The 13958-nt window shown below is 42.3% G+C and overlaps 1 protein-coding gene and 1 long non-coding RNA gene across 2 annotated transcripts; one reads left to right on the plus strand and one right to left on the minus strand.

Moving 5' to 3' along the window:
• Positions 1-999: 999 nt before the first annotated feature.
• On the minus strand, positions 1000-4210 carry LOC116696774 (uncharacterized). The gene is made up of 3 exons (XR_004333829.1): positions 4089-4210; positions 1879-1881; positions 1000-1010 (listed from the first exon to the last, which is right to left on the minus strand). It is a non-coding gene; the product is annotated as an uncharacterized LOC116696774 (long non-coding RNA).
• A 284-nt stretch (positions 4211-4494) lies between these two features.
• Positions 4495-10695, plus strand: synpo (synaptopodin). The gene is given in 5 exon segments (XM_032528666.1): positions 4495-4567; positions 6276-6308; positions 6311-7137; positions 7140-8344; positions 10267-10695. Coding segments are annotated over 5 exon segments (2307 nt in total). The 3' UTR covers positions 10436-10695.
• The last annotated feature ends 3263 nt before the right edge of the window (positions 10696-13958 follow it).

Below are 13958 nucleotides of genomic sequence, written 5' to 3' on the forward strand. Positions count from 1 at the left end.
TTTAAATAACGTAGGTCTAATTGAAGAAACGTGTGCATGACTTAATTTTAACCTGCATATGTCTCTTTATTGCAGGTGGTTCTGGACAGAAAATGGACACAGAGAAGAATTAGTTAATCATCTACAGCTGAAGTTTGGTCCGCCAAACTAAAACAGTTTTTTTTACAGACTGGGTGAACAATCAGGACACAGACATCAAGGAGCAAATCAAACAAACTGACAACCTGATTGGTGGAGCTGCCGACTGCAGAATTACTTTATTCATGATGAATTCTCAGTTGTAGTGTGCCCATGCATTTCCGTATCAATCAAAACTACCACCAGAAGAAATAAGAACTTTCCTTCTCAATTGTGGTTTTGTGAATAAACAAAAGTAATTGATTATCCTTCCTTTAGAGGCTGTGTCTGGCTTCAATGTATGCGAAATAACACAGAACACCAGAATAAAGCAACTTTAATTGAATATAATGGAGTTCTGAACACAAAACAGTCACTGGAATGACCTTTCCAAAGTGCAATGTTATTCCTCACATGCACCTAACAGCAGGAAGCTGCCATATACACAGTTCCCCTTCACGTCACTGTAGAGTTATGATCTCCAAGATAAAGGGCTGATCCTTTTCTCCGAAAGAAAAATAATCTGCGGGCTGAGAGATTGGGACACAGACGAAAAGCATGTTTTGGTGACCAAAATAGCCGAGGAGGAAGAGCAACGTCTGGGAAAGAAAAAAAAAGGAGTTTTGGAGAGAATACTGTTTCTCAGCCCTTGTTTGCCAGATTTTCAACAGACCACCACAAACGTGTGCAGTTTTCGTGGCAGTTGTCCATGGGAACTCATCCAAGGCACATCGGAGCAGACCCTCCTGGGAGGTCCTGTTAGATCGAGAATAATACTTCATGAACACCAATGTAAGAGCACGCTTTTTCCTTCAAATTTCAGCTGACTGCAGGACATTTGGAAGGATTATTGCTGAAAGGGGAGCCACAACCGGAAGCGGCAACTTGGAAAGCTAAGCTACTCCTTTCCTTGGCCATTTTTGTGTGTTTTCTTGTAACTCCAAACATATTCACTTCCTGCCAGCAAGGACTAAAACTTTCATCTTCCACTTGGAACGACAGTTTCGTCTTATCAGGAGAGAAGATTGAGCTGACTGGAACGAAAGCCTCACATATCTCCCTGCCGAGGGCTTTTGTTTTCGCTGCAGCAGAAGCATTTTACCGTGGCGATGGAGATGGAGAAGGGACATACGTCTATCAGGAGAGGAGTGAGCTGGAGTCCAGGAGGATTGAGAAAACCTCTCCAGGCAACACAGAACATGCATACTCCTGGGACAGAGTGCAATGTATCACTGGAGACAACAGGATTCAACAAAGAACAGATGAGCCGGAAAACAAGTAAGTGTTTGTTTATCTGGCGTTTGCTGTCCTTATTCAGGGAGCCTAGGCAGCAGCAAGCAAGTGTAATGTTACCCTGTGACTTCATTACACAGAAATGTAGTTGTAAATACATTTCCGGTGGTTTGTTTGCAGTGCTACCTTAATGCTACACTGTGGCTTGAACTGCAATATATCATCACATCAGAAAACCTATAACTAAGTGGGAGTAGATAAATAGAGAAAACAGGCAGCCCTGCCTCCTCAGTGCAACTTGACACAGCCGAGCTCTCTATGAAACATCTGTTTCCATGCCGTCAAAATACAGGCTGCCCTAACAGCAATGGAAATGCAATCATGCATCACTGCTAAAGGCCAGTCTTAATATACAACGCAGCCACGGGCTAACTCAGGGCAAAAGCTGTTTGGAAACTTCTTCAGACTTTTCTTTTTACTTTCACAGCTTTCAGCCCCCAAATCAGTATGAAAAAAGGGGGTGCACACTTCCTAATTACACTAACATTTTGTTGTTAAATGGACCAATGGAAAAGTATTTAAACAAATACTCTGCTGGGAAGATAATTACCTGGGCTGTAAGTCTGTCAGATATAATATTCAAAGAGAGTTAAAAGACATTGTGTTGTGAGGAAGCCTAGTTAAAAGGTCATGGCCATCAGATGACCTGATATAGATCTATAGCCTCTGTCCCTCCAACCTTGTTCCCATCACTCATTACTCACTAATTAGTTTCCTCAAATGGAACAGGGATCAGCCCAGTCAATAGTCGACTACCCCTCTGCAGAGACATTTCGTAACCCACAAAAGTAACACTACAAGCGGCAGAGATTGGTCTTTTATTTTTTCCCAACTGGGAATTTAAGTCACATTCAGTCGGGTGAAATCCCAGGATTCCTGTTAATCCTCGTCCTTCCATACCGCTTCATACATCACCCACGGGGAGCCGATGCTGTCATCCTGCTCGCCCCACAGCAATCGTCCGGAGAAAGATAACATCCGACAGGGTAATCTGACCTTTGATACACAAATGCAGGGTTGGCCCCCTGATTTAAATCCTCCTGCTGTGGGGGCAGTTTGCCGGCCGCTCTCACCCACGCAGGGATGAGGGGATGGGACAGCGGGCAGAGGGATGAGGTGGGGAAAGAGGGGGTAAACAATGAGATGTGGAGGCTCTTGCATTATTGCCAAGGGATGAGTTTTGTCTGCTGGAGGACAGGAAATTCCTATTGTGCACTTGCAGGTTGGAGCTTAGGGCCCAGACGGTTTAGAGAGGGCAGGCACTTGGTTAGGGAGCGTGCACAGTAAACACACACTTACATGGTGATATCCAGACGGACAGACATGGGGGGCACCAGAGGTCAAGAGCTGGATCTTTGGCGTCTTAGTGGTCTAATCCATACATACTGAAGTATCTTTGGTCAGGCACTACTTTGCCATCACAGGACATTAGACAAGATAAGCCGCTCAATACTTGCCATTGATCGGACACCTTTCCAGAACAGTCAAAACAAAGGGAAGCCGGTGTGTGCGACTAGGAGAACATCAATACTTTGGCACCAGAAGCCCTGAGCTCTTTCCTTAGAGGCATGTCTGCGTTTTTATAATTACTGGGAACCATGTGGAGGTGGAGGTGCACATATGTGAAAAGTGAAACCGAGCTGGAGGCTGAATGACAGACAGCACAGCCTCCAGCCACGGACCACCTCCCTCCTGTGTCCTGCCTGTGTGCCGGACTGCGGGGAAAAAGAAATCCGATCCCGGGTCCCGTAGCAGAAAGGGGGTGTGAAGCGATCAGACGCACTTAAATTGAAAAATCGTTGTGGAAGTACAACAAAACAGCGGAGCTCTGAATTTGAACGCGAAAGAGGTAAGGGATCAGGCACTAAACAAGATAAACGAAACGTTGAGGAAACTGGAGAACTTTGTGCTTGGCTGTTTTGTGAAGATAGAGCCTAGAACTTGTTAGTAGCAGCGTTTTTTTTTGTAACTGAAGACATTGGCTGCCGTCGATAAACTTCAGGTGATTTGTTTTCTCATAAATGAAAAAAGCTTATAACCGGAATCACTGAACTTTTGGACTGTTCAGTGTTATAGGCTACATTTCTTATGAGATCTGTAACACGCGCTGCAACTTAAAGAACATGAATTCATTTCTTCAACCCGAATCTCTATGCCCTTAATGGGTTTTGATAACATCTCTAAGAGTTTAGCCTACATATTCCTGGGAATGCCAAGGTGTCATTTAATCAAATAATGACCAACGTTTTCTGAACAAGTGTAGCCTACCCAACTTAAACAAAATGCCACATTCCATAAAGAGTAAGTTATCACTTGTTTTCACTATTTCGGTCATTCTATAAATCATGATAGGAATTGCACCTGCGTGTTATTTGACAACCAGTCTGGCTAGATCCCACCAGAGGTACCAGGGGCGATTATAGGATCAGACCCTGAGGGGGGCTCAGCCCCTAATGAGAATGGGACATGCATGTAGTGCCTTGCAAAAGTGTTAACCACCCTGCTATATTAATAATTTCATCAGCCGATAATCTCTAAACTAGCTACTGAACAACAACGTCAGCTAATTTTTGACACTTTCAATACCAAGATGGAACTAAATCGGACACTTTATTAGTCACAGTAATAACGACCAATTTAACACAGTGTTGTAACATTCAATAATTTTAGTTGCCTACGTTTCAATTTGGGTTCTAATCTGAGCCATAAAATTACCAACGTCTTCTCTAGGGACTACCAACGTTAAACTTCACAACCACACTCCTGCTCTTCTTCTGACAGATTAGATAGAGTCTCAGCCAAAGGCCGGAGTCTGGCTCAATCACCCCCGAATGGCCAAAACTATGTTTATGCTAACCCTTCCCTTGACTGGGTTAAAGGTGCATAGCATTGGTGTAAATATGGGATTGAGCCCCCCTAAAAAGGGTCTAAAATTGTTATGAGTAGTACTATAGATCTTTACAGTGAGGGAGCATTTCATTTCAAGGCTGACTGCTCTGGCTCTGGTATAAACAGGTAGTGTGAATTATAATAATAAAATAGCCAATAAAAATGTAATTTGCGCCTGTGGTGGAACTGCCACCCATGTTGATAAAAGGCGCTGAGTATACAGTAAGCACCTGTGTGGTAGGTTCTCTGCAGCAGTCTATAAAGGAAGGTGATTTATGCTCATGTCAATAGTGGTGAGAGGACTGCTTGCTTAAAGGCTTGTGTAATAATACTTTCATACTTACATATTTGTGACAACAATATAATAAAGTGGTTGATATATCTCCTTCTAATAGAGTCACAGTCGGTCTTTCCTCTGTCAGTGTCAGGTTAATTGATTAACCACAGATGATGCTGACATTGATGTATTTCCCTGCAGCCATAACCACCGTCATCATCAACAGGTATCATTTAAATGCACTGCAAATGTTCATAATCCAAATTGGCCCTATTGTCCCTCTTATATATCAAAACAATGAGTTCATAAACATTTGCTATTGAACTTTAGATGGGTTCATGTATAAGGAACTCGTGGGTCACCTACAAAGAGTTAATTCAATTTTTGTGAGGGCAGACTGAAAGTCTGTAAAATCAATGACAGATGCATATTATTCCTTTTTTACTGGGGAAAAGATCATGTTAGCTTTATACTCTCTGCCAGGAAAAATTGCATGCAGAATGAGCTCTATAGGAAAGCTTTACAAGTGATTGATTTACCCATAATCATTGTGATTGGCACATGATTAGATCAAATAATGTAGCTGCCTGGATCCGTCACCTTATTAATGAAGAAAAAAATCATGGCTGTGCCAGCTGTCTTGACAAGCCTCCTGGCTTGACATTGAATATATTCCACTAGTCCGAGGTGCATAAATTAAATGAATAACCTACCAGATGTGTCACCGCAACCAGTTATTCTCCTTTAAAATCTCAATCAGAGATTTATAACTTCGTTTTTTTTATTCTGTTTATAAAAAGGCAAAGATGCAGCTTTAATTTTCCTCTTGTGAACTCTGAAGCATGACGCAGTCCCCATATTTAAGGTGGGAACACTTGATTGTATAGTATGTTTATAGATAGCCGTCCAAAGATGTCATTTTTGGAAGCCGTAGATTGTAAAAAATGGTCTATTAAGGGTTTGAGCTGCATTATTGCACAAATTAAGGACAGAGAGAAACCAAAGGCATGTTGGAAGCTCAGACAGGGAGTTTTCTCAGCGGTGGAGGAATGCTCAGGGAGGGACTACTGCAGATGGCAGAGGAAATAGCTCCGCTGCCTGGAATGGAGCTCTTAAGCTCAGAAAACAAACAGTCAATTTGAACATAGACATCATTTCAAGGCAATCAGCAAAACTGCAACATCAATGTAAGCCATGATTGACAACAATTTATTTCGGTACTGTAGGAGACATTGACCTTCACCTTTTTTTTTAACTTTATTCAACAAGCTTATTAAAATGTTTCTCCGCCTACGTCTGTTAGCTGTGAGTCTGCTGAGTCAAGTGTCCACAAAGCTGCCTTTTTCTCACTGGATTATTTGAAATCAAAAGCGCTGGAAAGAAAAATCAAAACCATATGGTCCATAAACAATTATGTGGGTTTTTAAAGAGAATATGTAATCCCAGACTTGTTAAAAATTTGTCCTTGTTGGTTTTCTCTATTTGTACATAAAAGCAGTTTGGTGAGATTTAATAAGATGGTGAAGGAGTTGTCTATGTTTGAACAGCAGTTGCAAGACATTGCTAAGTCTCCTAAAGTTATGGTCCCTTTTTATCCTAAATCAAACATCTCTGTTGTGAAGGGGGGAAAGTCAGTCAATCTCTTGTTTCTCTCATTGATCAGGCTGTCCACTTTCTGTCCTTGTCTCTTTCACTCCAGATCTGACCAGGAGCGCCAGTTTATCCGACAAGGAGCTAAGGAGGCTCGTGTCAGGAGTCAGATCATTGCTGCACAGCTCACCGTCCCTTCCAACTCCACCTCCAGAGGTGTGCAGCTCTTTAACCGACGCAAGCAAAGAGTCAGCGCCTTCACGCTCGAAAGCTGTGGAGAGTGGTCAGGGGAGAGCAGAGCTGAGAATGTGAAAACAAACCCGTCATTTAACAAACTAACATGGGCAGAGAGGAGCACTGAGGAAAAGGACAGAGACCTGAACTTTAAGAATAGTGCTAAGCCAGTCTTGTCACCACCTGGGAGAGTACATTCAGCGGGTGGTATCATGGAGGAACCAAGTCAGGATTTCTACAGGGAAGACGGCATTGAGGACAGTGTTATCCAAGAGAGACATTTCCTCCCTGTCAAGGAAGAGCAGCAGGAAGAGGATAATGCAAGAGATAAAATCCATGAGGACGACAAAGTGAAGGATGAAATTCCCCCTGGAAGTAATTATACTAATCCAGTTCTGATGGGGCATGCTGAAGGTGAAGCAGAGATAAATGGGGGCCACACAGGGCCATTTCCCACTGGAAAGCTTCATAATGGCTGCCACAGTACCTCTGGACCTGAGGGGGTGTCTGTTACCACATCCAAGCAGACAAGCACCATCATCAATCGTACTGCTAGGCCCTTTTTCTCGCCGCTGACAGTGCAGTCTCCAGAGGCTGTCAGCCCGGTCATGGACATTCCCCCTCCTCCTTCTTACAACACTCCTCCTCTCCCTACTTTCACTGCTCCTCAACCTTTGGCGTTCTCACCACCACCTCCGCCTCCGTCATATCCACACCTCCTCTACCGGCCTTTTTGAGCCAACCCCCGCAGGCCAACAACTCCAGTCCACCGCCTTTGTCTCCTGTCATGTCTCCTTTCTCCCCTCCACCATCTCAGTTCCCGGTGTCTTCAGTATCTCAGTACCCACCCATGCCCCATTATGGCCCACCCACAGCCACAAAGCCCTCCACCTTCGTTCCTCAGCCTGCTGGAGAGAGGATGCCGATAACACCAATCAAAACAGGAATACTTGAGGAGGGTGCTGCTAAAAGGGGAAGTAGGAAAGCAATGTTCACATTCAAAGAGAAGACAGTGGTGGCTCCGAACCCTGAGCTGCTTTCTCTGGTGCAGGGGGTGGATGAAAGGAAGAAGCATGGATGTAGATCTGTGCCTGAGCCAGCTTCCGAGGAAGAGTTGCTGGCGTTGGGTGCAGAGGCCTCCAACTTCCTCGCCAAGGAAGAGGACAGGACAGAGGAGGCAAAAGCGCCAGAGTGGGCTTCCTGCCTCAAGACCTCCAGGACTCGTCCGAGGGCAGAGCACAGGCCAGAGCACACCCTCACCAATGTATCAGGAAAGGGGGCTGAGCTGTTTGCCAAGCGTCAGTCCAGGATGGAAAAATACGTTGTTGAGAAGCAAAATGCAGCACAGATTAGGTGTCCTTCTCCCACCATGTCTCTGCCACCATCTTGGGTGTTTCCATCAAACATGCCCGGCAGAGTCAAGGCCATCGCTAAAAACTCTGACATGAGTGCTCAGCTTTCACAAACCCTAAAAGCCCAACAAGTAGTCAAGCAAAAACCAAGGGGAAAAGCCCCAGCACCAGAGCCAATTCCAGAGCCGCCTCCTTTAGAAAATGGCTGCTCCAAGATAGAGATGGACCTGTCAAGGCACCAGCCCTACCAGCTTTCTCTTCCCTCTTCATCCTTAACCCAGTCAAGGACCCCATTAGTACCCTACCCAGAAGAGCACCACAGTCCAAGAGCGTGGTATCTACCCAGTCTTTCTCAAGACAGACTTCCTTACCTACTAACGCTCCTTCTCACTACAGTGCCCAGTGTATGTCTCCACAGCTGCCTCTCAGCCCCACAAGAGAAGCAGAATGTCCACCAAATCCAGCCTATGGGCAGCCAAGGATCAGCTCTCCTATGTCGGCTTTTTCTCCAGAGCGAGTGTCCTCTCCTCGGTCAGGGGTCCAGGCACCAAGGCCCACTTTTTCTGCAAAGAAGGCAGGGATTGCCCCACAGGTGTGGAAACCCTCTCTGTACCGTTTTTAGAAAATGTGTTTACGTCAGAGGGATGGTTGGAAAACTGAAACAGATTTTAGTGTGGCTAAAATTAACAGTTTGTTAAACTTTTCTGTTCATCTTGTGCCTTCTTATAGTACTATCTCTTGTATTGTAGGTATATAAAAGAGTGGAATCTTTTAACGTGTGGAATCCATTAAAATCCTCACGTAACAGAAAGCAATTGATGTAATGTATAAGAACACACTAATAATTACAGTTAGGGCCAGACCGTATCTAAGTAAATACATTCTAATTGTTAAGTGAATCTCTAATTGTATTATGTCCACAGTAACAAACACATAAATAGCAGTATTTACCCTCAGTTTAAATAAAAATGTGCCTTGATGTAATCAGATAACATGCAAAGTCAGTTCTAAAATATTCTGATTTTCAATACGTTTTGAAATATGATGAGAAATAACCTCACACTTTTTCTACTTTGTCTCTCAATTCTGTGGGCACCAGGGTGATGCTGCTGCTCAACAAAGCACTTTAACAGATGGTCTGGCATCTGCTTTATGATCTATGATTTGCATGAAAGTTGCAGCAAGAGAACTCCTTTTATGTCTTTATGTCTTCAGGGTAATTTACTCTGCTTTTCAGCATTTTCTACCTAAATATATGGTGTGTACTTGGATTCTTTAATGTGTCAAATCTGCAGGCTGCATACTAATTTGCATCCTGAACCTACATACATATTGTTTTTGTGACTTAAAAAAGTATTTATTTATTGGACGTCATCAATCACAGTTGTTTTAGACTACAGGGTTTATGTTTGTTTCATTTCATAAACTTTGATTCACTGCTCTCTTCTGCTGTTATCCTGTCTGTTATGATTGATTTCTTTGTGTTAGCATGAGTCTTTCCTTCTCTGATTAAAACGTTATGCTAACACACTGCTGTGACCTCTTTCTCCTTTTTCTCATTTCCTGACTTCACTGGCTTCTTTCAACCATTAATTTCACTTTAGTGTTTGTGATTTCACTTTCCTGCCTTTCTTGCAATCACTGCAAACACTTGGAACACTATAAGCGGTATGCCTCTGTCAAGTACACAGATAATTTGCCACAAGAGACAGATTTATTTTGGAACACAGTATGTGACCTTTAAATTAAAATCATTATTTCAGCTTGGGACTGCAAGATCTCTTAGACTTTAATAAGAAGACTGGTTGGTCTTGAGGGGCTCAGATATTCAGACAAAAGGAAAGCCCTTTGACCTGTGTCTTGTTTTTTTCACATAGTTTCGGAATTGTTGAAATGTAACCAGTCACATTAAACCTCAAAAGACCATAACGTCTCATGAAACTGAGAGTTCTAACACTACAGACAGTCTTCAAATTATTATCACAAGTAGTGTTAATTTGTAGGGTATGTGCACAAGATGAGATGCTGCTCGTGCTGCTGTTGGGTAACTTCATATCCCTGTAAAGGTTAACCACCTCAGGGAGACAGATGACAGTAACATGAGAGAGAAACTAAAGACTGGGCCTATGGGTGCTGGCAGCCAGGCTTAATGAAGAAGAAGAAGAAGAAGAAGAGAATACACAGAGATGATCTGTATGCCACAGGGGCCTTCAGGTCACACATTGAACACATGAATACTATTTTACCAAAACAGATTCATTTAGCATAATTGAAATGTGTCTTATTGAATAGAGACATGGATAGTTTTACTGTAAAATTGGTCTTTTGTGAGTTAATCCAAAACAAAATATCTTGTCATGGTCCCATCAAAATCTATGAAGTTACTTCATGAGAACATTTATTTATAAGTTATATAAGCATTATACAAAAATGTCTCTTATCTTGTGTTTTGTGTGTTTTTAAATGTGAGTTGCCAAGAATCTAAAAAATATATTATTTTTCATGGTCCAATAGACACCAACGGAATCCTCCCCAGTTGAAACCCCCAGTGAGACTCCCACACCAACCAGGACGCCCAGCCTCACCAGATGTTTCAGCAGCCCAGAAGGCCCGGCCAGTGGGACCTGGACTCCCAGCCTCCAAACTAATCGGCCCTCCACCACCAGTTCTAGCCGCACAGTGATCTCCCCCGTATCCTCTCCCAGGGGTGCAAGATGCCAATCTCCTATGGTCAGTCACAATATCCAATTGTCCCCGCTTACCTCCACTGCAGCATCCAGATCCTCTCAAACATCTACAGCCACCTCTTCACGCTCTCTTCCTTGGGGTTCAAGATGTCAGTCCCCAATGGTGAGCCACAATATCCATTCCTCCAGCATCTCCTCCAGTCCTGGTTCCAAACCCTCACAGACGTTTACGACTACTTCCCCTCTTTCTCCTCCTTGGGGTTCAAAATGCCAGTCCCCAATGGTTAGCCAGCATAACCAATTTTCCACTGTCACTTCAATATCCACGTCCAGACCCCCCCAAACATCTACAGCCACATCCCCCTCTCCTCTTTGGGGATCAAGATGCCAGTCCCCTGTTGTGAGCCCAAATACCCAGTCTTCCAAAATGTCATTTGTTCCTACTTCCAGACCATCCCAAACATCTACAGCAACATCACCTGTCTCTCCTCCTTGGGGCTCACGTTCCCAGTCTCCTGCACTCTCTCAGACCAGTTTATCCTTCCCCGCCACTAAACCTCTGTACACATCTTCTGCAACCTCTCCTGTTCCCCTACCCAAAGACAATCGCTGCATGTCCCCAATTGTGAATAACCCAGACTCTAAAGCCAACCATCGCCTCCTGGCCAAGAACATCATCAATGCAGCCAAACGTAAAAATAGCCCATCCCCTGGAGCACTGAGCGGTCACAGCCTCCCCATCTCCCCTTTGGGGTATTCCCACCATGGCTACGACTGTCACAAACCACCCATCAGCCCTTTCCAGTCACGGCCATTCGGGGCTCAATCCCCTACCTTCACCAGCCCTCCTCCAACCCCAACACAGAGGATCTGCTCCCCTCTGAGGCTCTACAACACTCGCTCCCTCACTGACTCTGATGCCTCTGTTGAGTCAGAAGACTCAGGCCTCCGATCGCCTGGCCTGCACTCCTACAACACCTGTCCCCGTGGCTGGGGCGGTAGCCTGAGGGTGAAGAGAACCACCGTCTCCACTGACCTGTGAGGGTGTTTCTGAAAGGCAATCAAGCATGAAAACAGTTTCATTGGCTTTTGGGGCATTTCATCAACCAGTAAAAGAGTTTGTGATGGCATTTCATCTAACTAATAGAAAGATACCGATCCTGGACAGTGTTGTATCATGGTAGTATTAGGATATTATATGACTCACATTCATAGCATGGACTGACAAGAACAAGCTTATAACATAACGCAGTTGCTGTGGCTTGGACGCTTCTTACATGCCATAATGACTCAAAACACAGTAACCAAAGATATTACACGTTCTACACTTTTACAACATACATATGTTGACAGACACTGTTCCGGTTGAATAGTGTTTAGGTAAATCTATTTTTAATATTATTAATGTATCATTATGTTTGCTGGTCTGACGCAAGTCGAATTTGAAAGAGACTTAAACATGTTAAGGCATAGAAGGGACATATGAAATGAATAATGTATAAATATATAGCTCATTGGACTGTACAGTAATTTAGCATTCTTATTGTATTAGTAAAGGATACAATTTGAGGAATATTGATTTAGGGGCACATGATATTCACATTATCATAAATGGTCACAGTATTCACCACAGTTTATTATCCATTTTAATCATTGAGAAATAAGTCATATGCATAACTATCGCAGTGCAATATGCAATTTAACACAGCTTATGTTATGAATGGTATATGTTGCTTTATGTACTGCATTTGCTAAAACCAATGTAATCTTTACAGACAGATTGACAGAGAATGAGAAGAAGAGGTGAAGAGTTGTGTGTGGAGGTTCGATGGGGCGTTGATGCACCTGTTCAAACACTGTTTCCTTGATTCAGGAGAAAAAAAAAGATTCCAAAGTTTTTTTTGCTAAAGTTTAAATATTGATGAACAATTCAAAGAACAAATATTATCCATCAATGTGCAAATGAAATGGCATATTGATAGTATTCATATTGGAGGTTAATGTTTGTATGCGTAAGTGTTTTTGCTTTTGCTGACCACCTGTAATGTCTTTCATGAGGAACAGATTAACATATTTTGTGCCTGTACTTTTTGTACAAATTGCCTGTTTGGATGAGGTTTAGGAGCAAATGTGTACGTACTGTAAGAGAAGATACAGCAAAACGTTGTTGAAAAAAGGTTAGAAGAATGTTGTATGTTGTGAAGTATTAATCTAAGTGTTTTTTTGAGAAAAGGATAAGAGGAATGGATTGTATTTTAAATACATATCTCTAATGTACATTCTCTTTAACTTCTGAAGTTTCTTTATATACTTGATTTGCACTTCTGTTCATTCCATTTCAATGGCTAAATTGGCATTGTTTAAAACTTGATTTGCTCAAACAGGTGTCATTCACAAAAAAACTAGCAAATAATTATTCTACTATCGTACTATTGATGGTGCCAATTAGCTGTAAATGTGGCTGTAGCCTTCAAACCACATCTGGCTTTCTGTTTACACCATTCTCATGTTGCCCAGTCCGGTACCAGCATAAACAACAGATTATCCCTTCACTCCTTGAAATCCATTCCAAAAGCATCAGCACATTTCTCAATATTTACTTCTGTGTCTTTTGAGTGACAAGGACACCTGCTACATGGTGACCTGGCTCCTTCAGCAGGATTAAGTCTATTACTGTCATGGATTGGTTTCAACCTGCGTCTCCTCTGGACAAACCAAACACAGCTGAAATCTTCCAACACAGAACATAATCATTGCATTTTTAGAGTTTTGCAAGATTGGATTTTTCTGGGGTGGGTTCTGTGATTGCATGCCTGCATTTTATTTTCAACACAGCTAATTTTTCTCTCAATTCTTAACTGTATGATGTATGAAAATGAACGCTAAATAAAGAGTGATGACACACCAATTCAAACAATGTATATGTACTATGTTTGTCTCTATATAATATATAATAATAATATATTTCTTAACACCCTGTGCTTAAAATACTGGTACAATTGAAAATAGTGAAAGCTGTAGTTTTCTCTTTTTTAAATATACAGTACCCAATGAAACATGAATTGGGTAATCAATGGAATTGATTCACATACAACACATTTCTCCACACATGAATACTGTTAAATTAGTCTTTTGTTTATTTACGTCATTTACCCTTATAGTACTCTGAGTCAATAAGGTAAAAATATGTGACAAATTGAGGGCTGCAGTACTCATGTACAGTACCACCTTAACAAGTATTCATAGTTCATCTGGTCCTTACATAACTCCTTAATGCACATCCCTTCCATCAAAACTGTTTAATGGTTGAGTTAGTATATTTTTATGTTTAGTTGTTGTATTCAGATGTTTTGAATTGCCTATTTTCAGTCACATTAACTAAAAAGCTACAAATGTCTTGTAATTAGAACAGAATAACTAGAGGACTACTACCCTTTGAATAGGTTCTTAAAGTAAGTACTGACACATGGACAGGATCACCCACCACATTAGTAGACATATTTCTTTAGTTTTACAGAC

Source organism: Etheostoma spectabile, chromosome 10 (assembly GCF_008692095.1).
Source record: "Etheostoma spectabile isolate EspeVRDwgs_2016 chromosome 10, UIUC_Espe_1.0, whole genome shotgun sequence".
Classification (NCBI taxonomy): Eukaryota; Metazoa; Chordata; class Actinopteri; order Perciformes; family Percidae; genus Etheostoma; species Etheostoma spectabile.